The sequence below is a fragment of the Miniopterus natalensis genome, chromosome 11 (genome assembly GCF_054644295.1).
Source record: "Miniopterus natalensis isolate mMinNat1 chromosome 11, mMinNat1.hap1, whole genome shotgun sequence".
Classification (NCBI taxonomy): Eukaryota; Metazoa; Chordata; class Mammalia; order Chiroptera; family Miniopteridae; genus Miniopterus; species Miniopterus natalensis.
Window position 1 is genome coordinate 40,540,463 of NC_142091.1, and position 24,046 is coordinate 40,564,508.

A 24,046-nucleotide genomic window follows, 5' to 3' on the forward strand; every position below is an offset into this window, starting at 1 on the left:
TGTGGCTGGGCCCCAGAGCAAGACTGGCCCCTCCAAGGGAGCCCAGAGCTTTGTTAGGGAAATTTGGGGGTAGGGGGGAGCCACAATGAAGCCTATTGTCTTCTGTCCCCTCTTACAGGAAACAAAAGGCTCCCAGTCTCTGGGGAGCCCTAGTCCATGCCTGTCCCCTGCCCAACCCCCAATGTCCAGCACACAGGGAGGAGCCAGGGCCACTGGAGACAGGAGGTTTTATTGATGCTGATGGGGGTAGGAGCCCGGGGGGTGGGGTGGGCTGAGTCAGTCAGCAATGCATAAGGCCTGGGCACATGGGGGCAAGTTAGGGCACATTCATCTTCTCAGGATTTTGTGGCTCCTTCATTGGGGGAGAGAGCATCTTGAGGGGGAGCAATTTGAAGAGCAGCAAGGGAGAGAGGTTAGGGATGGCTGAGAGCTCCTAACCTGAGAGAAGGCACCAAAATAGGCAGCAACATCTGTGTGGAAAGCTGGATCAACTGGTCAGTAGGGGGAAATGGGGAGGGGGCACTGGGTTGACTTCTTGGGGAGGGGTCCAACCTTGGCCTGGGTGAGCTCTCAAGAATACCTGGTATTTCCAAGCACATTGGGGCAGGACCCAAAGCCCCTTTCCCTGTGGGCCTCCTTAAGGAGAAACAGGCATTCAGGGAGCCCCCTGGCAAGGGGTGCCAGAATTAGTCCTTAAGGCACAGCTGAGGGGCAGATAAGGCGCCAAGGCACAACTGGTAGGGGGGCAGGGGCAGCCTCCAAGCTGAGTGCCAGGGTCACAAGAGGACACAGGACCGCCCACGCTTGATCGGTGTGGGGTTGAGCACAGCCCGGACAGCCTCAGCAAACACTTCCTTGACGCCGTCCTGCTGCAGGGCTGAGCACTCGAGGTAGCGCACAGCATGGATCTGCTTGGCCAGTGCCTGGCCCTGCTGCGGTGTGATGGGCGCCTGGCCCTGCTCCTTGAGGCGTCGCAGGGTGTCAGGCTGGGCTCTCAGGTCCTTCTTGGTGCCCACCAGGAGGATGGGCACATCGGGGCAGTGGTGGCACACCTCCGGATGCCACTTGTGCCGCACATTCTCATAGGAGGGTGGACTGGCAATGGAGAAACAGATGACAAAGACGTTGGTCTGAGGGTAGGAGAGTGTGCGGAGGCGGTCGTACTCCTCCTGGCCCGCTGTGTCCCACAGGTTCAGGTTCACTGTGCGCCCATCAACTGCACTCTGGGCGCTGTAATTGTCGAACACTGTGGGGATGTATTCCTTGGGGAAGGCGTTAGTTGTGTAGCAGATGAGCAGGCATGTCTTGCCCACAGCTCCATCACCCACCACCACACACTTTATGCTCTGCATCGTGGGTGCAGCTGCTGCAGTGGAGGCACTGCCTCCTTTCTCTTCTGGGCCCCTCTGGATGCAATGACCTATGAACAGAGGAGAGGGACACTCTTGGTCAGGACACTCTTGGGAAGACACAGAGGGAAACAACCTTCTGTTCTCTTAACCTTTCACCATCTTGCAACCCCATCAAGACAGACCCCAGAGAGACAGATACACAATGAAAGAGAGGCTCTGAGATCAAGCAAAGATGCTCAGGTATAAGGAGGCTGACCCTATAATATGTAAATATATTGTGTGGAGCACGTAAATTCTGGTGCCAGACCGACTAAGCTCAAATCCTAGTTCTGCAATTTCCTAGCTGCGTGACCCTGACAAATTACTTAACTTCTCTATTCATTGGTGATTAGTGGGCCTCAGTTTTCCATGTGTAAAATGGGAATAAAATAAGACCTACCTCATTGGGTTATTAAGAGGATTATATAAGGTAACACATAAAAGCATTTAGAACAGTACCTGATCATAATAAGCATTCAGTAAGTATTGGCTACCTTTTTTTCCTCCAGGAAGTATTGGTACGAAAGGACGGTATACAAATGCAGGGTTCAACCTACAGATCCTCTACCAGATATGGACCCCTCCCACCAAGTAGACTGGAGAGGGGTTCTGGCACACAGTGCTGTCCTAGGTTACTCTGAGATGCAGCCATGGGTAGAGCTGCTCCCAACTCAGGACCAGCCCTGCCCAGTGCACTGATGTTTCAACTCCAAACCCAACATCTTGGCTACTGAGTACAATCCAAAAGGTACAATAAGAAACCTGCTGAGTAAGGAGCACAATTCTCTAGATAGCTGTCCTGTAGAAATCCAGGGTGCCCTGGGGAGGGGGAAAGGAGGGACAGCTAACCCCACTATTTTTATAAGCACAGTAAACCCTATTTGGCCACACATACCCAGGCTGGCAACTCAGTGTGGGGGAATATGGGAGACTGAGCCAAAGCTAGGATCTGGTTGGGAATCTGGGTATGTAATGATGAATGAGGCAAAGGGTGTGGCTCCCAGACATCAGCATCTTCTCTCAAGATCCTTAGTGGGGTGAGGCAGATCCTCCAAGCCCAAGAGGGATGAACAGAAGAGTAAAACAAAAACTTGATTTCCCCTTACTTTTCTGTTGCTTTTTTGAGACCATGGCATGTACCTCTGAAGATTTCAGGGGCTTCCAGACTCAGGCAAAGAACACAGTGCCATTAAAGCTCTATCGCTGAGAACACATGCTGGAGTCAGATTGGCCAGGAATTCTAATCACAGCTCCACCAACTAGTCATGTATGATCTTGGGCAACATATTAAGTTTCCTGAGCCTCAATGTTCTCATCTATAAAATGGGGGAAATCTTGCCTATTGTGTTACAATCGCTCAGAGTATGAAATGAGCTAATGTGTAGAAAGTGTTTGGCCTGAGGCATGGCACATAGGAAGTACCAAATAAATGGGCTGCTATAATTATTAGTGGGGTATGAGAGAAAGAGTCCCAGCTCCAACCATTACCCTTGTTCCCTTTGCAGCTTACAGGGCCTCAGGGTGAGGAACTGCTCTTTTGAGTTCTGGAACGGAATAGAACTTCCGGAAACCCTGTGATTATTTATACTGCTGTGGCAAAGGTTCTCCTCTTATTGGCTACTTCCTCTTGGCCATGAGGGACTTTTGCTAGCCAGTAAGTGACTTCCTTTCTCTGACTCTCTCTCACAACCAGATGCCTGCATTCTGGGAGGGGACAGCCTGTTTTATATCATTTACTTATTTTTAGAGAGAGGGGAAGAGAGAGAGAAACATTGATATGAGAGAAAAACATCAATTCGCTGTGTCCTGCACGTGCCCCAACTGGGTTGGGGATCGAACCTGCAACCTAGGTATGTACCATGACCAAGAATTGAACCTGCAATCTTTTGGTGTACACAACATCTCTCCAACCAACTGAACCACACTGGCCAGGGCTGGACAGCCTGTTTTAGATACACCCAGATATCCAAGTATTCTTTGCTCCACCCAAGCACCATCACCACTGGCCTATTTTCTCCATTTCGCTTTATATACACTGCAAGACTGCACCCTGATCTGAAAACCCCTTAACTCTCAGCCTGACCTCTCAAACACTGGTTCAAAAGCCTCAAAAATCAAATTGTGATAGGGGAGATCCCCCATTGGGAAGCAAAAAGGAACTCTGGTGGTGTGGGACCTGCACGGACCCAGGGCTTGGTCCCAGCTTCCTCCCAGGCCTCAGCTTCCCCTGGGACCAGCTGGGAGGGAAATGGTTTCATTCTATGAGGTTGCCTCTGGTTCCCATGAAAATATTTCCATCTTATTTGTGTAAATAAGTGTGTGTGTTCAACCTTAGGAGAGAGGATAGCCTCAGGGAATGGGTCCAGGAAGGAGATAAGGACCCTGTAGGGCAGTGGAGAGAATCTTAGACTGGAAGTCAAGAGACCTAAATTGTAATCCCAGCTCTGCTCTGCTGCTGACTCACTGCAACCAAGCCATGAGGCACTTTTACCCTCCCTGGGTGTCAGTTTCCCAGATGAAATGAAGAGAAAAATGTCTGTGACGAGGGCACTAGGTAGATGAAATGAAATATGCAGAGCCGTGAGAGGAGGGGATAGCATGATGGGGGTAGGAAAGGCCCCCAGGAGCACAGGGTAGGGTGGGGGTAGAGCGGGGGCTGAGTCAAAAGCATAAGGCCTGGGCACATGGGAGCAAGTTAGGACATATTCTTCTAGGATTCTGTGGCTCCTCCCTTGGGGAAAGGGGAGAGTATGTTGTAGGGGTTGGTGCTGTTACTTGCGTCCTCTGAATTACCTGGCAGACCCTAGCATTTTGAGAGAACTCCTGGGCCTGTAAATCTTCAGTTCCACACAGAGTAGGGGCATGGGTGTGGCAGTATGTCTGGGAACTCTTCCCCCACAGGCCCAGCATTGGGCTGGCCCAAGCAGGAAGGCAAGGAGGGAACTCTGGAAGGCAGTCACAAGGCCCAAGACACTGGAAGTGCGGTGGCTCCAGGCTGCTCTCTAGGGAGGTGGTTATCAACCAGGGATCAGTAAATCAACCCTCAAAGGAGTGGGGAGGGAGAGGGCAGCAGCTTCCGGGCTGGCAAGGGAACAGGACTGACGCCAGAAAAGGATCATGAGTGAGGTAGTGTCCAGAAACAAGCAGAGCAGAGGCAGTGTGGTACAGGGTAAAGAGAAGCTGATTCCTGAATGTGACCTCTTGGGTTCACCTGCTGACTCTGCCCTTTGATAAAAAGCCCTCACAAGGTACAATCCTTTATAGATCACGTGGTATTGTTATTTGATCCTTATAACAACCTATTTACAGATAAGGAAACAGTTCAGAGTTAAAATAACCCAGTGTCACACCGTGAGTTAGCTTGGGAGTCAGGACACAAATCCTAGGTTTGCCATCCAAAGTCCTGTGTTTTCCTCAATGCATCACACAGCCTCCACATTACCCCCTACTAACCAACTTCGTGACCTTGAGCAAGTCAGTCGCTCCCCTTCCCGGAGCCTCAGTTTCTTCATCTATACAATAGGAATGCCAATACTTGCACTCCCTGCCTCAAAGGGCAGCAGCGAGGATATCGAGCATGGGAGTATGGGAATGAATGTACTTTTCGAACTGGAAAATGTTGTGCACAGAGGAGGTGACAGGAACAAAGCCTTTCATTCCAGGAGGCAGGAAGCAATGAATATGCAGGTGTCATGGTGGCATCAGTCCAGTACTTTATCCCAGACCTTATCCTCTCTCCCAGGACAACTGTTTTCTTGGAACTCCTATGGCCTGAACTGGGTCAAGTAAGTTCCCACAGCTCATTTAAGGAGAGCACATGCTAAAAGGTAGGGTCTCACCTGTGCCACATAGGAAAAAGGAACAGTCAGGGCTACAGGAGGTCAATCAAGGAGAGTGGCCTGTTTGAGGTTAGGGGTCAACTGTCACTCGCTAGATGACTCTTTTTAAGAACTTTTGTTTAATAAGTAAATTAATGGTTGCAGATCTGTATAGTATTAGCCAAATTACAATGACCTGCCCTGACTTTTTATTCCCAACTTAATTCAGATCATGCCTAGTCCCTCCTCCTGGCATTCAGAGTTCTTTGTACTCTGGTAGGGGTTTTGGAGTCAGCTAGACCTGGGTTTAAATCCTAGTTCTGCCACTTATGAGCTAAGAAATAAAACCAACCTCATAAGGTGTTATAAGGATTAAGTGCATTAATGTACAATATATGTGTATAATGTAGATACTTTGCAAATATGAGTTCCCAGCTCCCTGCTTCAGAGGGGTATTCACTGTCTTCTGTAAACAAGCCTCTGAACTTTTACTCGTCTGCTGCAATTCCCTCTTGCCTCTCGAATCTTCCTAACTCCTCAAGTCCTAGCTTAAGCCTCAAAGTCCCATGAGGCTACTGACTTCTCCTTTCTTTGAACTTCCATAGCATGTCCACCCCTTTTAACCCTCCTTTGGCTCTGTGTGATTCTCCTTCCCTAACAGTCATACATAAGTTTCCTAGCTTGTACATGCCCCACAATACTGGAGCTTGAGCTCCCCTCAACTCTCCTACAGAAAAACTGAGTACAGGGTTGAGTACACAGGAGTGTGCAACTACTGCCTTCTGATCTGCTTGCTTCTGCCCCATTACTGAGATCTGGACAGTTGCCCCAGAAGCCCAGAATTGAATTAACACTCCCACGAGCAATACTGCAATGCTGAATCTTTTTGGACAGCAATGGCAGCCAAAAGCTTTGACTGGGATAGGCAAAAATCTCTCTTCCCAGTATCAGCTTTACCTGGCAGGGAGCCCAGCCTAGGGGAACACAGCCCATGGGGGCCTAACTTTGAGTGTGATCCCTAGAGCCCAGCTTGTAGCCAGTGGGACCTTGTCTTGAGGTGTGCCTCAGGCAGGCCCAGAAATGGGGAGAGAAAGGAAGCAGAGGATTGCCTGATTGCCAGATCTCTGTGGCCGTTAGAACAGGGGAAGTGTCCCAATTGGGAGTGGGGGAGGGGAGGGATGGGCCCTAAGAGATGGGGGAGTATGGAAGCAATGGGAACCAACTTACCACAGCCTTTTAACCTGCAACCCTGATATGGGGATCCCCTTATGCAGTTCTCCCCAAAACTCATTCTAACTAATTCATCTCTGGGCATTCTGATCCTGAAGTCTGGTCACATCACCCTGATCCTCCACAAGGAGTATCCACATTTTCTTCCCCAAAACATACCAAACAGCAAGCATTATTTCCTGTTGCCATGGGAATCCAGCATTTCTTCCCCTCTTCCATCCTCCAACCCCCACTGGGCAGCTCTGAAGTCTCCAATTGCCTCAAGAGACCCCACCCTTTGGTTCTCCAGGGCCAAGCACCATTGCCATCTCCTCCAGGAAAGTGTTGGCAAATCACCCAAGTCACAAGCGACTTATCCCATCCAAGGTCTGGTCCCTGTTTCTCTCACAGGCACATTGTATCTTGCATCACATGGAGGCCGTGCTGAATCTTATCTAGACTGGGAGAGCCCAGAGGGCAAGGTCCTGGGGGATCTGTCTACTTAGGCTGAACATAGTCAATAACTGAACTCACTTGTACTTCATGTCTTTGCACATGGGAGTTCCTCCTCCTGGAATTCTGCTTACTCCCTTCTGATCCTCCTGGCCTTTTGGGGCCCAGATCTGTTCCCATCTTCTCCAGGATGGCAATAGCGACCCCCTCTGCTGTCTACCTTCCCCAGCACTGTCTGCACTGTTCACTGCACTGAAATAACTGGGTGCTTCATAAGGAGGGAAATCTGTCTTTCTGCTTACTTCCAGAAGCGCAGCAGAATGCTGAGAAAAAGATACAGACTGACACATATCTCCTCCATCAATTCAAACTTTGATTCTGGGAACAAGTTGGAGCTTCTGTGCCCAGGAAACACAAGACATGGGCAATCAACTTCCTTCTCCCGCTGAGGAGCACAGTTTAGGGTAACGAACAAACATAGGCTAGATTGCCTGGTCTTCCACCGGAAGGGTGAGAGGGATGAAGCAGGCACAACTAGGCCAGAGGTGATGAGGAAGATGGGTAGGAAAAGTAGTCCTGATAAGGCTAAGAATTAGAAATATCTGAAGACCCATGGTCAAGAGTGAGGCAAGGTCAGGGCCAGTGCTGGAAATGGCTTCAGAAGCTCTGCAAGTCTGATTGTTTGTTTGTTTGGAAGGATGGAGGAGAGGTGATATGAAGAGGCTCAAAAGGGCTGCAGCTGGCTGCAGCTGGGCGGGGAGGAGGAAGCTGGGGGAGACATGAGATCATTGCAGGGCTGGGACCAGGCCAAGGGCTGAGTTTCTCTCTTTCTTCCCCTTCTCCCCATCAGCAGGGACAGACCCAAGAGAGTCTAGTTCCCAGCCTTAAAAATAAAACACCACACTGGAGAACTCTCCACCTCTTGCCATTCTCCACCCTTCCGCACCTGCAGAGGTTCCTGCGTTGCAGCAGGTAGGGTAAGAGCCAGAGTCGACTCTACCCACTAGGGGCTGGAGAGGAGGAGGAAGCAAGGCAGTTGTGGCTGGGAAAGCGGCGGGGAGAGGGAGAGGATGGGACTCTTTCACTAGGTCCCAATTCCCTTCCTTCTCTCACCATTCCCAGTATCTGAGGTGCTCCACAAAGGGTGAGCCCCAGAGCCAGGACAGCTCTGCCTGGGGGTGCTAAGAAGGCTGTCCCCTCCCCCACTGAGCAGCACAGAGGAAGGCTGAACACTTGCTTCCTCCTCCCTTCCCCCTAGCGGCTCAGCAGTCCCGGGGCCCCACGAAAGGCCTGTGAAGTGGCACTTCCTTTGCCTTTGCTCATTTCACACGAGGCTGTACAAAAGCACCATCCTCCCAATCCTGCCTCCCCAACCTGAAAATACCCACAAAGAGACCCAGGGCCACACTGTCCCTTCAACCCCGCCCCAGGCCTGAGGGGGTTTCCACAAGGGAAAAAAACATCAGGGAGGAAACTCCGGCATCTATTTTCCACAGTCAGTAGGGCAGAGCTCGAGCAGGGCACACGATGCTCCCTCATTTTGCTGTCCCCAGCAAAATCCCCGACACTCTCTGCCCTCTCCTCATCTCTCAACCTATAACAATCCTTGGGCTTTGAGGAAAGGGGCCACAGTGCCTGTCCCTGGACAGATACTTAGAGACCACTCAGGCCTGTCAGATCAAGGCTGGCATGAGACAGGAGGGCCCACAGTACAGGCCACTGCTATGAGAAGCCTCTTGGTTGAACTAGAGTCAGAGCTATCAGTACTCTATGCTCTGTGGCGGTATTGATAGGCAACTCCTTCATGTTGAAGCTGAGTCACAAGACAAAGTTTACCAGAATTATAAAGAGAGTTGGGAGCAAATCCAGGACAAGAACCTGGGTCTCCTAACCTTTCTCCACAAAAGAGAGGTGAGGATTGTTACTTGGGCCTGGGAATGAGCCCACCATCTCTCTGACCTCATTCGGGATGATCCTATCATGGTTTACCCCTTCAGGAAATGGGCCAAAGGGGTCAGGTTGATGTCTGAGCCCTTTTTGCTTCTAAGTTCTAAAGCTCTCATGCCTAATCCATAGTGGGGCATCCATGATTTACAACTGACATTATTAGACAGACAGCCATCCTGGCCCTGCCCTAGCTGAGGAACTCCTTTAGCCTCTAGCTCCTGGGGAGATGCCCTCCCCCCATAACATGAGGACAAAAGAGGAAGCTGGACTCTGGACAGGAAAACCAATCTGCTCTGGGGAGGTGGCCCAGGCTTTGTCTTTGGTTTCCCTCCTCACAGACCTCTACAAGCCTCACCACTAATGGGTCTACACTGTGTATGGAGGGAGGGATCTTCAATCTGCGTCCTGGCCCCCATCCTCTTCCCAAATGCCCATCTACCCCATTCTGATATCTTCCCAACTGTCTTACTATAGCCACAACTTCTCATACGTTCCTGCTCACGACCCCCTAAAAGCTCATATCAGTCACTTCATTTGCCCTAACATCTTGCCAGAAACAACTCTCCAGATCCTAGATTCCCAACCAGGATTTGTGACAATCTCACATCAGCCTCTTCTTTTCATCTCAGGACCTTGACCTTATTTCTTTAGCCAAAACTTAGGTTGCAGGCACCTCCCCGCCTCCCATGATATTTCCCATTTAGACCCCTACCACCCTGGTCATATTTTTTCCAACAATTAGCTCAAACCTTCATCGGGACCAGATCTTGCCTAGGAGAACCCCTGTCTAATCCATTCTATTTTCACCCTCAGAGACCTGTGGGTTTTAGTTATGCAGGATCCTAAAATAAGTACTGGGTTAGCAGGCTGGGAGTCAGGACTCCTGGGTGGTTTTTCACTGAGCTGTGATGCTTGGAAAGTGCCTTGCATGCACATCTTTCCCCAAGAAGGGGTTTTATGTATGTCCCTAAGATTCCCTCCTGGGGCCAAAACCCATATACCTCCCAGAAATGAGAGTAGGAGAGACTGGAGGGTAGAAAAAGGGACAATTCATGGGAAAGGAGCAACAGTGAGAATGGAAATGAACAGAATAGGAACAGCCTTCAAACCTAGCGGTGCTTGAGAATCCCAAACGTGTAGCACTTGCTCCCTTCCATTTCTCCTTTTTTCTAGTGGACAGAAATGAAGAGTAAACGGAAGGAGACAGAGGGAAGCAAGATCTCACAACATGCACCGCAAAGGCTTGAGGAAAGAGCTCTAGAATGGGGTCAACATGAGCTTACAAAACGTATCTGGACTAAAGTTAGACTCAGGAGAAAGATAGGGAGTAGGGTCCTATTTAGGACAAAAGGGGGAATACTAAGGATGCCTGAAGGCAGAGGAGAGGGGTCAGCAGACTGCAGAGGGCTTCCTGTCACCAAGGCCCTGATGCAGCCTAGTGCACGTGGGTACCCAGCCTGGGCTGGACCCAGAAGACAGCAGAGAAGGGCAGATACCTTTGGCTCACACCCCTCTTCTTTTCCTGACCTAGCACTAAAACATTAAGACTGAAGTTAGACCAGCTATAGAATTCCCTCCAGAATCCTGCCTTTGCCCCTTTCCTTTCCTTTTGTTATATATAGCTGACCTGGTCTCATTCTCCCCAACACCATTGTAAAACCAGTAAGTACTGGAGTTAGGGACCTTCAGGCTGTCCCCCAGCCTCCACGCTTAGCCTCATGATCAAGCACCCAAGGGTCTGGGTGATTTTGATTTCCCACGGCCTCTCTTACCAGTCTTATTCCTGTGTCACTCTACCCTGACTGCTACAGACTGTTTCTTCCTGCCTAACCACAACCTCACCCACTAAAGGTTCCCTTCATTCTGCTGGCTTCCCCTGCTCTGGGCCCTTAAAAGGCTGAGGGCAGTTATTTTGTCTCCAAGAGATAAATATGTAGACACACACACACTTGCACGCACATACGCACATAGGAGAGGTTTTCCAGCCCTTTAATCATCTCTATCACTAGGAGGTTGCAGCCTGCCTCTCCGAGCTGGGGAGGTTTGAAAAGACTCTCAAAATCATCAAAGATCTGACCCCAAAGCTGGAGATAAGTGGCTGAAAGGAAAAGATACAGAGAGAGAGATCAAGAAGAATGAGGAAAGATGGAAGAAGCAAGAGTGTGGATATGTCTGCAGGAGCCAGAAGCTGGCCAACCAAGGGAAGGGAGTAGGCTGCAGGGGACAGAAATGGACAGAAGGGCAGGGTAAGTGAGAGGCCAGGGCCTTGACAAGACTATGTGTTTGGGAGAAAAGAAACTGAAGATGCGAGAAGAGGGTAATGGAGAGTTTGTGGGTAGAGTCTGAAGAAGGAATGGAAGAGGAGGGTGAAAATGTACAGAATTCAGGGGCTAACAATGAGGGGTGGTTGTGGGTGGGGGGAAACTAGGAGATGGTTCCCAAGCATTTCCCAAGCCCTATTATTCTCTCCATCTTCTGAAAATAGTGCTGCTCTCAGTGATCTCATCTTGTCAAGGGCTATCAGTACCTCTGAATGAGAGTCCTTCCACCACTTGTCACAGGACAAGACTAGGCCCTTTCCTTCCTCAGTTGACCCACAAGAGAGCAAGGCCAGGCACCTGTCGGTTAGGCACGGGTCAGCCAAGCACAGCAGATGTTTGCTCACTAAATACCTGTTGCTTGCTTCCAGGGATGAAGACGTTTGGTCTTAGAAAAAACAAAAACAAAAAAAACCGACCATACAGAGAAGGACTGCGGTCAGCGGGGCTCCCCGCACCCTCCTCCTGAGTGCAGGGGACCCTTGGCTCCAGCCTGAGAGCGGGGTCTGGGTTGGCAGCGAACTTCCAGGCAGGGAGCTCTTCCTCTGCAGGGTAGGGCTTCGGAGGCCAGACACCGCCCCCCTCTCAAGCTCACAAATGTCACAACTGCCGCAGCAGTGGGAGCCCCATCTCCAGCCCAGGGGGCACCCTACCCTCGCAAGCTTCGGAACAACCTCCAACTTCCGAGGGCACTCCACTTCTGAGTGCCACATCGTAGCTCTAAACTCTTCCACTTCATACTTTTCTCTCTGAGCGGCAGACTTCCGATCTCAGGGGTCCCCTGCAGCTCCTGGGAGCCACTACAGCCCCCCACCGTGCAGGAACCCACCCTCTCGGGGCCGCCGCCGGCTCGCCGTGACCGGGTGCCCGCCCCGCCCGGCCGGCCGCGCCCGCCCAACTTGCAGCGATCCCAGAACCTCCTACCCGCGGCCTCCCGCAAGCAAACTTCCTGGGCCAGCGCCCGTGCCCAGCCCCTGGCCGGCTGGGCTCCCCACCCCCGGACCCCCAGCCCGCCAGCCCGCGCCGGGCCTCACCTGGTGCCCTCCCCGCCGCGGGGGAGCTGGGGGCGGCGGCAGCGGCTGGCGGCTCGAGAAGGAAGTGAGAGCGGGAGGCCGGAGGAAGTGGGGGGGGCGGGCCAGGCGGACGGGGCGGGGCGCGGGGGGCGGGCCGGCCGGGGCGGGGCCCAACCGCACCAGGAAGTCCGCAGGCCGGTTTCCCCCACCCTCTCCCCTGGCCGGTCGCGGGCTCCCCCACCCCGCGCCTCTCCGTCCGAGTCCCTTTGGGTCAGGCCCCCCCCAGGGTCAGTCCTCCCCGTCTCCTCCTAGCCACCCCCACCCCGGTAGAGGCCCTAGCCTAGGCTCTATGCTTTTGTCCCCCTCCCCGTATCTCGCCCCCACCAACACCCCCGGGAAGATGCTGAAAAAAGGCGCCCCTAGGCCTGGTGCCTTCAGTCAAGCTAAGGGATCGAGAGATTGCCAAGTCTAGGGCCAGAATGGGCCATGCTGGGGCATTCCCCACCCCTGCCCCGAGCCCCGAGGGAGTGCGGAGTGGTGAAGGGGTGGTGATTCAGCAACGGGAAGGCCCCAGACCCCTGGGGAGCGTGCAGAGACGGGGGTGGGGGGTGGGGAAGGGGAGCTGGCGTCAGCACCCGGGGAAAGACAAGATCAGCAGAGGCGCAGGCGGAGCCGCGGGCCCCCAAAACAGGATGTCGCATCGTCGTTCCGCACCCGGCAGTGCGGCGCGCCTGGGCTCTGGCGAGGGGGCGGGGCGGACTGAAGACCTGGGGCTCCGCTGGCCCCCTCTTCTCGCTGAGGCGCGCCACGGCTCGGGGCTGAAGAGCCCCACCCAGGCCTAAGATCCCGGCCAGGCCCAGAGGACTGGCGGGTGGGCGGACTCCAGGGCGCCCTCTGGTGCTTCTGCTCCCAGGCGTTGTGCGTGGAGCTCTGACTTGAGAAGCGACATCCTTGGTTCAACAGAAACTTTCTGAGCGCCTACCACGTGCAAAAGCTCCGTGCCAGGTGCTTTGCAGGAAAGCTGAGAGGGGCTTAAGAAAGGCTCACTGTCTCCAAGAGGCTTTCCAGATAAAGAGAAGGAACAACTTCGAGAATAAATAGCTTCACCTTTCTGAGCCTCAATTCTGTCTTTGGAATAACTTCATCACGTGGTTGTGAAGATAGCATGAGAATAGATGTAAAAGGCCTTCTGTCAATGCCTAGCTCAAAGGAAAGAATGCGTTCCCTAAACACAATGTGCCTGCCCACATATTTGGATCTTTGAGCATTCTATTTCCTCTGCCTGACTTCTTTTCTGTCTTGACTGCTAGGGGAGATAGACTCAGGTCTTTCACAGTCTGGCCCTAACGGACTCCTCCCTGCCTGGCTGCCATTCTCACCCTTCCCACAGCGCCCGCGTGCTCACACACACACACACACACACACACACACACACACACACACACACACACACACACCCTCTGCCATGCACTTGATAAGTCTCTCCTAGTGCTGTCCAGTGGACACGCAATATGAGCCACAAATGTAATTTAAAAATTTGTAGTAATTTCTAGAGAGTATGGGACAGTGATGTTAGAGCCCCTATCAGATTCAAGGTAATGACTGAGTAGATTAATTCATTCTCCACCTGCTTCTGGGGAAGCTTGCCCCCACCCCCCCAGCAGAGTTTGGATCTCTCTTCTCCCTCCCTAATGGCTGGTGCTTGGCATTTGATGATGAAGAAAGGACTGCAAGTGTCCATAAAAGACAGGGTTCAGGACCACAAACTATAATGGTTCCTATGAAGCCATTAAAAACTGTGTCCCAGAACAAAGTTTTTGAATTGTGATCCTAGAGTTCCCTTCCCAGCACTTGAAGGCAGGAAAATAGTGGAGTTCTGACCTCCTTTCCCTTCAACCAGAGTTGGTTGGCTTTTATCTGATCTATATACTAGTGTTCTGGATAAAGAGCTCATTAAGAAAAAGTTTTCTGTGAAAAATACTTGAAAGTCAGTTTTAGAAGCTTAGTGGTAAAAGTAGTGTGCTTGTTAGGTTCAGTAAACCAAAGGGCTGGATTGGCAGCCTGGGGTCAGACTGCATTTCCTGGGCCCACGGTTGGCCCTGGTTTAGCTTGCTTAGGTCAGAGAACTTGACTTGGCCTTGAAGATTTCATGGTCTGGTGGGATATGTGACTACTGCATATAAAGCTACTGGAAGACAAGTAAAGAGCCCTGGGCTGGGCTTCAGAAGACCTGAAGTCTAGGCTTGGCTTGGCCAGACTGGCTAGTGAAACTCTAGGTTAGGCCTCACCCTTCTCTGGGTCTAAGATTCCTTCACTGAAAAACAAGGGGTTGAACCAGATGATACCTTTGAGCTCTGACCTATCATACACTCTTCATAATAATAAGTAATTAAGGTTTATACATGTAGCATATTGCTCATAGTTCTTTAATACCATTTAGGTCATCTTGCTTTGTGCTCTAGTTAATTGTATCTATACCTAATGTCTGTCTTCCCCACTGACTGTAAGTTCTTTGAGGTTGTGTCTGATTCATCTGTGTCCACCCGTTGGGCCTGGCACAGGCAGGCTTGAGCACACATTTGCCTTCAGTATACATCTGTGGAATTAAATTGCCTTAAAAAAGCACTAATATGTATGGAACTATCAGAGGCCAGGTGACTTGGAGCCACTTTTATGTCACAGATATAGAAAGAGCCAATAATGTCAGAGAGGCAGACAGGTAGATAGGTGAGACTGTCTGCAAAGGTTTCTTGGAAAGGGGGGAGGCTGAGATGAAGAGGGTAGAAAGAGGGCACAACCCTGAAAGGGCTGTTTCTTCTTCCTGCTCTCTCACTTGCTTTCCCTGAGTAGGTGAGCTCTTTGTGCTCACAAGCAGCTGAGAGACAAGAACACCAAGGTGGGACATTTAGAAGTAAAAACAACATCTGAAAGCACTTGGTGGGGGTAGGGTAGAATAGAGAGATCACAGACAGGTTTTGGAGCCAAACAGTCCAGGATTCAAATCCTGCTTATACAACGTACATTGTGGCCTTTGACAAGTCATATGACCTCTCTCATTCATTCCTTGAACACACATTTATTGAAAACCTTTTCTGGGCCAGGTATAGTGTCACACCAGTGATGCAGTGGTGAAAGTCCCTATTTCGATATAACTGGCAAGGAAGACAGACCCTTTTTTTTTTTTTTTTTCTTCTAATAAAAAATTGTATTTATTGAGAAGCATTCAGAGTGTCAACAAAACACCTGCAACTTTTTTTTTTCAATTACAGAGTGGTATTCAGTTAACAACAATTAATTTGTATAAGCTGCATCAGAGACAACTGAAGATGAAAAAACTACCATCCCCATGTATAACTAATTTGTGCTGTGCACCAAGAACCTGCTTTAAAGGCAAGGTTATTGAAAATACCACCAGGACAGGGCTATCTAAAGACACATTCAACAGTGTGTTGATTATACAAAAAAGATACTGTACCGTTTAAAAACAAATCTTATACACCCTTACATTTAAATTTTTTTTCTCTAAAAAGAATGAGTTGTATACGGAAGGGGGGTGGTAAATGCTTTAGAAAGAGAAAACTGTGCTGCAACCAACTTATTATCATCATCTTCATCTTCCTTCTCATCCTCTTCAGCTTCCTTGTTTTCCTTGTCTTCCTTCATTTTCTTGCCCTTTCCAGCCTGACAACTCCCTTCTTTGCCGCATCAGGCCTCCTTCAGCTCTGTATGCAGCAATATCTTTTTTGTACTTTTCCTTCAGCTTAGCAGCCTTCTTTTAATCAGGCTGCTTGTCACCTGCAGCATCTCTCACAGCTTCTTTACAGCATTGCCAATGGATAGGCGAGAATGCTCTCTTTGATTTTGGGGCAACACTCAGAACAAAACAAGAAAAAGGCCAAAGGAGGCCTCTTGGGTGCATTGGGACCTGTAAGGAGGGATATAAGTTTTCATTTTTCTTTCATAACGGGCCTGTCTGCATTTGCCATGTCTTCAAATTTTCCTGTTATTTTCAATAACCTTGCCTTTAAAGCATGGTCCTCCACCTCTTTGAGCACTTCTTAGAAAACTCTGAGAAGTTGACTGAAGCATCCGGGTGCTTCTTCTTGAGCTTCTCCCGGCAAGTTTGCACAAAGAAGGCATATAATGATATTTTCCCTCTTGGCTTCTTAAGATCTCCTTTGCCCATGTTTAATTATTTTTCCTCAGCAAGCACAGAGTTGCCCAGTGCCTGACTGGCTTGCTCTTGAGCCAGCGCTTTCTCTATGGGGCTCAATGTACTGCAGGGGCTGTGAGAGCAGAAGCCAGATGCCAGGGAGATAGATCTTCAACAGGTAATCATACAAAAGTACAAGGGCATATAACAGAGCCATTTTGTTTCATTTTAAAATGAGAATGCCAGTACTGTGTGCTTTGTGGGATTGTGAGGATTAATTGAGATAATACAATCATCTAGCAGATTGCCCAGGGACAACAAATGAACATTAGTTAATTTCTCCACACGCCCATGGTGTTCTCAGGTTCTTCCCCCTGACCAATTCTTCCCACTTCCTCAAGGTCAAAATGCTAAAGCTGACTCGGTTCTCCTATAAAAGCAGGGTGGACAGAGAGAAGGAGGAGAAGGGCCCTGAACTGATCTCACCCCTGCCCTGGTAGCTTCCAGCCTAGTCCTCACTGAACTCCAGCTCCTATAGTTCACCAGTGGCCCATAAGGGTTTTCTGCTCAGTCCCAATCCCAGACTCTTCAGGCTAATCCTAAATCAGAGTTCTTTGACTCTGATATGGCTCTAGGGACTCAGCTGCTGGGAACTCCTCTGTATTCCCTGCTCTTTCTCAGTCTGCTTGAAGAGTGGAAGTAAGAGTCTCCCCTTCATTGCTTCCCTTAAAGACAGCCTGGCCCTACCTGGTTTGGCTCAGTGGTTAGAGCATTGGCCCGCGGACTGGAGGGTCCCAGGTTCAATTCTGGCCAAGGGGATGTACCTCAGTCGCAGGCTTGACTCCTGCTCGGGTCAGGGCACGTGCAGGAGGCAAGCAATCGATGTGTCTCTCACATCAATGTTTCTCTCCCTCCTTCTCTCTCTCTCTGAAAAGCAATGGAAAAAAAATATCCTCAGATGAGGATTAAAAAAATAAAAGACAGCCTGATGTCCCATTTTGTGACATGAGAAGGTGATGGGCAAGATAGGAGATGAAAGAGAATAGGGAAAGTGACCAATGAAACAAAGTTTTAGAGTAGCATCCTCTGATCCATTGTTCCTGATTCCCTCCGAGAACCTAACTGGAAAGGGGGAGGGAGGACCAAGGGTATGCCCCGTGCTCCAGGAGGGTCCCTTCTCCCAAGCAGTCAGAACAATAGTTGAGCTTTTGGCCTCCTGGACACCTTTGCATCTTCGAGGTTCTCCAAACTAGGTGGTACCCAGGTTGCCTAGCATGATCTTCTCTGGGAAATTCCTTCTTCTCCAGCCCTGGTGTGTTCAGGAGCAACTCAGTTTGCAGTCCCACAGCAGAGCCAGGATGTAAATCTTGGTAGTCTAATTCCAGAACCCTTCACCCTCACCCCATCTGTGTGCCTCTGCACAGCTTTTCTGACTGCTTTAGGCAGTTACTTGTCCCTCTTCTGTGTTCCCTCACCTGCCTCTGTACCAGCTCCTTTCAAGACATTATCAACAAGTACTAGTTGCTCTCTCTCTTTCTATATTTCTCCTAAGAACCCAGCTCTTTGAGGGTAGGAACTGGGTTGTTACGAACAGGTGGTCAGTATATGTTAAATGAATGAGTGAACATTGGCAGTAAGATTCCAGAACTGATTCTGGCAGAGGAAATGATTGTCTTTGTAAAACTCGCCTGGGAACTCTTGTTAGACACCAAGATCTCTTTCTTCATTCCCTATCCCGCCAGACTCTGGCAGCTTCTCAGTAGTAGCTGTACTTGCCATGTTTGGACACCAGGGAGCTCCACCGATAACACAGCCTGGACTCAAGAGATTCCTAAATTTTTCTAAGCCAGAGATTTAGGACTCTATTACACTTCTGATGAAGATTCTCTCACTTTCCAAATGAAAGCCATTGGTATCCTGAAACCCTGTGGTGTAGAGGGAGGGCAGCTAGACTGCTGTACAGAACACACATCATTCATTCATTCATTTTTATTAACTAGCAGGTAGGTACTAGGCAAAGTCCTAGCCTGGGAGAATATAGAGATGAATGAAATACAGTCCTGGATGAGCTTAGGGGCTAATGGGGAAAATAGATATTTATTAGATAATAATAATCCAGTTATATAAGTACTCTAAGGTGTAGAGACAGGGCAAGTCAGGAAGGTGCTGTTTTTTTTGTTTTTTTTTAAATTAATAACTTCTGGTTCATGTTGGGCTGTCATCATTGGTCAAAGCATGAACACTTTTATTTCACTTGAGCCGAGACTTTAAGGATGGAGAGGAGATCCCAGAGGAGAAAGAGAGCTTGATGTGTGTGCCACTTCATCTCCTCAGCCTCAGCTTCCTCATCTGTAAAATGCATATAGCCTCTATCTTATCTAGCAGAATTCTTGTGAGAGAGGAAATGAGATAATAGATATGGAAGCTCTTGAAAATTATGGACTAGAGGCATGAAAATTGTTTCTCCAATTTGATTTAACCAACACTTGCAGAATATCTATTAGGGAGATACACTTGGCACATGGCAGAGGCTTAGAGTATAGGTTGAAAAGGACAGAGAGATCAAAAATAAAAAGCTTACCTCTCACAGAGGCTACAATCACATGTGGATCCAACATAGGGGCTATTGAGGTAAGAGTCACAGCTCTGATCCAGGAAGATCCATGAGGTCTCAGGATGGTCCTATCTCGTAGAATATTAAAGCTGAACTGGATCTATAATCAGGTACCTACTCATCCTATAGTTGGGGAGACTGAGATCCATAGGGGAACTGGATTTTCTGTTGTCACATCATGATTTTGGAGGCAGAGAGGAGACCAGAATGTTCTTTCTGTTGTCCAGACCATGTCTTTGGCTCCCAGACACTTTTTATTTTTAATCGTGGTAAAATACACATAACATTAAAATTTACCATCTTAACCATTTTTAAAAAAAATTTATTATTGTTTAAAATATTACAGATGTCCCTTTTTCTCCCCGATGACCCGTTCCACCCCGTTCCTTCCCCCTCCCTAGTCCCTCTCCCCACCATTGTCCATGTCCTTGGGCATCTTAACCATTTTTAAATGTACAGTTCAGTCGTGTTAGGTACATTCACACTGTTTTGCAACCTATCTCCAGAACTCTTTTCATCTTGCAAAACTGAAACTATATCCATTAAACAATTCCTTATTCTCCCCCTCCGGCCCCAGCCCTTGGCAACCACTATCCTACTTTCTGTCTCTGTGAATTTTACTACTCTGGGTATCTCATATAAGTAGAATCATATAGTATTTGTCTTTTGTGATTGGCTTATTTCATTTAGCATAATGTCCCCAAGGTTCATCCATATAGAATTTCCTTATTTTTTAAGGCTGTATAATCCATGTAGAATTTCCATATTTTTGAGGCTGTATAATATTCTATTGTATGTATGTACCACATTTTAAAAATCCATTCATCTGTCCATAGACATTTGGGTTGTTTCAACCTCTTGGCTATTGTGAAAAGTTCATAGCTGCTATGAATATGGGTGTACAAATATCTCTTTGAGACCCTGCTTTCAAATTTTTTGGGTTATATACCCAGAAGTGGGTAATTCTATTTTTAGTTTCCAGACACCATTTTAACCTCACAGGAAATACAACAGGCTCTAAAACATTCAAGTTCTTGTTGTGAAATGGTAACAGACCCTTACTTCCTGCTTCCAAATGAGTTATATGCCCATACCCCCAAAGAAATCATGTGGTAGCTAAGAGAAATGATACAGTTGAGTTTAAAGGAAGCTGTATTAAGCATGATTTCCTTTCCTTTATACTTGTGTGTTCTTTTTGACAAATGAGTCAACAGGCAGATGGTTGGCTTACACAGAAATGACAAACTAGCAGTCTGAGTGTTTTAGGCTGCAGATGTGTTTTGTGTGGCCTACCAAAGGTTTTACACTTTTATTTTTTTTTATTTTTAAATATATATTTTTTACACTTTTAAAACTTAGTTGCTAATACTAAAAAAGGGAAATGTCATACAAAAGTCGAATTTTTCATCTTCTCTTAAAGATGATCCAGCAATACTGAGTCTACCTTCCTGCCTGCTCTCCTGTGTGCCATGCTCCCCACCATTCCCTATACTCTCACATACTCTCAAATGTATTACCTATCTGCCTGATTTTCTGTTTAAGACCCTGGCTCAGAACATAGGCCTACTAGAACCTAGGTCAGGGGCTCATTTTCTGTTATGGCTAATTTCCCAGCACATAGTTGTTACTCAGTAAATATTTGAGTGATCATATGAATTAACTCATGTCAACTTACTGGGCTTAACTCATGTAAACTTAATGTGCTGGGCCTTTTCCCAGAGATGAATAAGTCACAGCCCTTGACCTCTGAAAACTCACAATCCTATGGAGTTGGGGGAGGCAGACATGTGGATTAGAGGGAGTGGTCAGAGTTGAGTTTCTGAAGAGGAGACTTGAACTGTAGAAGGATGAGAGGCCAGCTACATGAGGAGCTGGGGCTGGGAAGGGAGTGTTTCAGACAGAAGCAACAGCAGATACAAATGGCAAAGGTTTTATGTGTTTGAGGAACTTAAAGAAGGTCAGTGTGACTGGAGCTTAGTAAGAGAGTGGAGAGAGTGGTAGTAGATGACGTTAGACGTGTATTTTTATATCAACAGCCTAACCCTTAAGCCAGGCAGCTGTTGGGCAAATCCGTGTTCCCGGTTTGGTGGGCTTCCTCAGAACAGGTAGCTAGTTTAGCACTGTCAGTCAGAGGAGGGACTGGGCCTAATTCCTTCCCCTGCCTCCGGTGCCAAGGACAGGGTAGGGCACAGAGCAGGTTTCAGTAAAGATTTGCTGACAGCATACTTGAGAAGAGAACAGGAAGTGCAGGCTCTGTTAAAGGAGGCCCAGGCGAGGCTCTCCCTCCACTGGGGCACTCATTCTCAGGTCGCTAACACCTCCTCCAAGTGACAGAGAGCTGGGAGTGTGAGATGCAGGGAAGAACCAGCCACAGGCCCTACCCGCAAAAACCTCAAAGGGGAGGGGATTTGAAAGGCAGGTCGGAAAACAGGCTGTGAAAGTTAAGGGAGGGCATCCTATTTAGCTTGGATGAGGCGGGGAGGGGGTCTGGAAGGCAGATTGGGCTCTTTAGCCGACTTAAGGGATGTGTAGGGCAATTTTACCTTTAGTGGTTTGGACTTTTCGTTTTCTGGCATCATTTTCTCTGAAAACACTGGCAGTGCCTGATGGGCCTCCCCAGGGGCGGGTCTTTGCTTTACTCCCCAGCTCTCTGCAAAGAGGCAGGGCCTTCCGGGAGCTCACGTTCTGTCGGCAGCACCCAGATTTGCCCGCCAGGGGCCGCTGCACACGGGTGACGAAGCGCGCCGGTTCCTTAGCTGCAGAGAGGCGGAAGCCGATTGGCTGCGACGCGCGGCGGGGGGCGGAGCTTAGATAGCGGGCTCTGAGTTGGGGGCTGGGAGCGCGCCCCCGGCCGAACCGGGCCGGGCCGTCGTCGCCTTAAGCAGCCCCGGGCGGCAGTCTCTGTGCTGCGGGCCGCCGTCCAGCCCGGCTCCAGAGCTGAGGCGAGTAGAGCAGCCCTGAGGCCCGGAGATCCGTGCAGGGCAGCTACTGCCGCTGTCGCCGCTGCTACCGCAGGCCTGGGTTACCTGAGCAACTGCGTGTCAGGGGCCCGTACGCCCGTTAGCGGGCGGTTTGCGCGGGAGAGACTCTCGTTGGGGAAAGGGAGGCCGGAACCCGACCCTTGGCGCCGGAGAGGGGTCCCGGCGGAGACCAGCGCGGGCTGGGGGCCTGGAGAGCCCAGAGAGCCCGACGGGGGGTTGGGGACGCCGGACGGCTGCTTCCAACAGGTTATTCCGGGATAAACTAGGCGCTGGGGCGGGCCCGGGCTTCGCAGGGGGCCGGGCGGCGTGGGGCGGGCCTGTGGGAGAGCACGCCCCCGCCAGCCCTGGGCCCGCCCCACGCCGCCCGCCCGCCCTCCCGGAGCCGCTGTCCCGGGCCTGGCCGGTGCGCGTCCGCCTGCTGAACCTGGGCACAGCCTGCCGCCTGCGCACGGGACTGGGCGGGGGCGCTGACCTCGGCTAAGAGGCCTGGGATCCCGGAGCAGCCCGCACCTCCGGGGGCCAGCGAGTCCCGGAGCCTGTGCTGCTTGCCCCTCCACGGCGGGGCGAGGCCAGGTGCCCCCCTCTCCGTCTTTTTTCTCCCGCCTCCACTCCTCTGCTCGCGGGAGATCCCGCCCGCCCTCTCCCTCCCTCTGGGGTGTAGCCCGCTGCGGAGCTGACCGCGGCCCTGTAGCCACCCAGGGCAAACTCTCCGGAAGCGGCCCGAGCAAACTGGGCGCTGAGGCCGCCCCAACTCCGGTGGACCCACTGTTGGGCAGGAGGCGACGGCCCTCCTTCCGAGCCCAAACTTGGAGTGTTTGACCTTTGGCTGTTGGAGGAGGCAGGCCCTCGGGTGCCTGGACAGCTGCGGCGCCTCGAGGGCATCTTGCCTGGGGTTCCTGGACCGACGACTGCGCTCCCGGGCGCCCGGCTTTGCCTCTGGGATCCCGAGGTGTCCTCATCAGGCGCATGTTGACTGAGACCTGGAGTCATGGATATGTGCGCCCGTCTTGCTCTGTGGCTTCTTTGGGGGCTCCTCCTGCATCACGGCCAGAGCCTCAGCCACAGCCACAGCGAGAAGGCGACCGGAGCCGCCGGCTCGGGGGCCAATAATGAGGAGTCCACTGCAGCAGGTAAGGCCTTGCCGCCGGCTGGACTGGGCCGGGGGCTTTGACTCAGAACCGGAGTGCCCGAATAGGCAAGTTGAACTCTGGTTTCTACATGTGCCGTTGATGGAGGACTCACACATGGCACTGCCATTCAGGAGAAAATGCTAATAATGTCTCTTTCTCTCTTCAACAACTTTCCTCATTCCTCCTCAGGATGTCTTTTGTTGGCAGTGAGGAGAGATCTGCCTTTGGGGCACCTTGGCCTTTCAGATCAGCAACCCCTTCTCAGGACTGCTTGTCAGGAAGAATGGCCTGGGCAGATGAGTCTGTTGCTGTTGGCCAGTTTCAGCACTTGGCAACACAGGGAGGTTGAGGCTACTTGGGTTGGGCAGGGAAAGTCAGGGCTAGGGCAACTCTTTTGGTGTGTTCAGGTGTGCCTTCTTATTCCAGCAAGTGTGGGAACCCTAGTCCCTCCCTTCCCTTAGGTAATCTGCTGTGTTTTAGCTGTGCCCATTTGACACAAGGCAATTCCTTAGATGGAATTTTTAAATCTATTTACCACCAGGGAGTTACATGGCCTTTTCTCAACATGGGCATGATATAACTTCTGGGACCACTTGTTGACTTTTGTTTCTTCTGACTAATGAGAGTAGGGATTCTATGATATTTTTGTTCTGTCTTGGTTTTTCCTATGTACTCATGTAGCCTTGTTAGACAGGAGCCCTGGTGTTCTGCTGCTGAAGAAAAGAGCACTTTTAAAATTCAGTTGTTTTACACAAGGCTTAGAAGGAATTCTGTTTTCTTTTCCTACTTCTCTCACTGTGTCACTGTGTTCTGCCCAAAGCAGCGGGCTGCAGAGTGGGGAGAGTTTATAGCTGGGTTCTTTCTGAGGTGGGCAAGCTCAAGGGAGTGGATGGCTCAGTGGATAACTGTTGATACAAGGAGGAAAAGAAAACAGGTCATGGTGACTGGGAAGTTTCATGGATGCATTGAGAGGCTGGCTTTGGTGGTAGACCCTTTCTTAGGAAACCCCCTTTTAACTT

At 50.2% G+C, this 24,046-nt stretch overlaps 2 protein-coding genes and 1 pseudogene across 3 annotated transcripts in view; 1 reads left to right on the forward strand and 2 right to left on the reverse strand.

Annotated features, from left to right (window-relative positions):
- Nucleotides 1-212: 212 nt before the first annotated feature.
- On the reverse strand, nucleotides 213-12,223 carry RHOG (ras homolog family member G). The gene is made up of 2 exons (XM_087821701.1): nucleotides 12,171-12,223; nucleotides 213-1,420 (listed from the first exon to the last, which is right to left on the reverse strand). The coding sequence occupies exon 2, from the start codon at nucleotides 1,350-1,352 to the stop codon at nucleotides 777-779; it is 576 nt and encodes a 191-aa protein (XP_087677827.1). The 5' UTR covers nucleotides 1,353-1,420; nucleotides 12,171-12,223; the 3' UTR covers nucleotides 213-776.
- A 3,448-nt stretch (nucleotides 12,224-15,671) lies between these two features.
- LOC107541136 (high mobility group protein B1 pseudogene) lies at nucleotides 15,672-16,335 on the reverse strand (annotated as a pseudogene).
- Nucleotides 16,336-22,311: 5,976 nt separating this feature from the next.
- LOC107544173 (stromal interaction molecule 1) overlaps nucleotides 22,312-24,046 on the forward strand; it is a 167,805-nt gene continuing 166,070 nt past the window's right edge. The window contains exon 1 of one of the 2 annotated variants that reach the window (XM_087821702.1): nucleotides 22,312-23,027. In XM_087821702.1, coding sequence (XP_087677828.1) covers nucleotides 22,886-23,027 — 142 coding nt within the window. In that variant the 5' untranslated portion in view covers nucleotides 22,312-22,885. The remainder of the gene's footprint in view (nucleotides 23,028-24,046) is intronic. The other variant, XM_087821703.1, reaches the window with a different exon arrangement.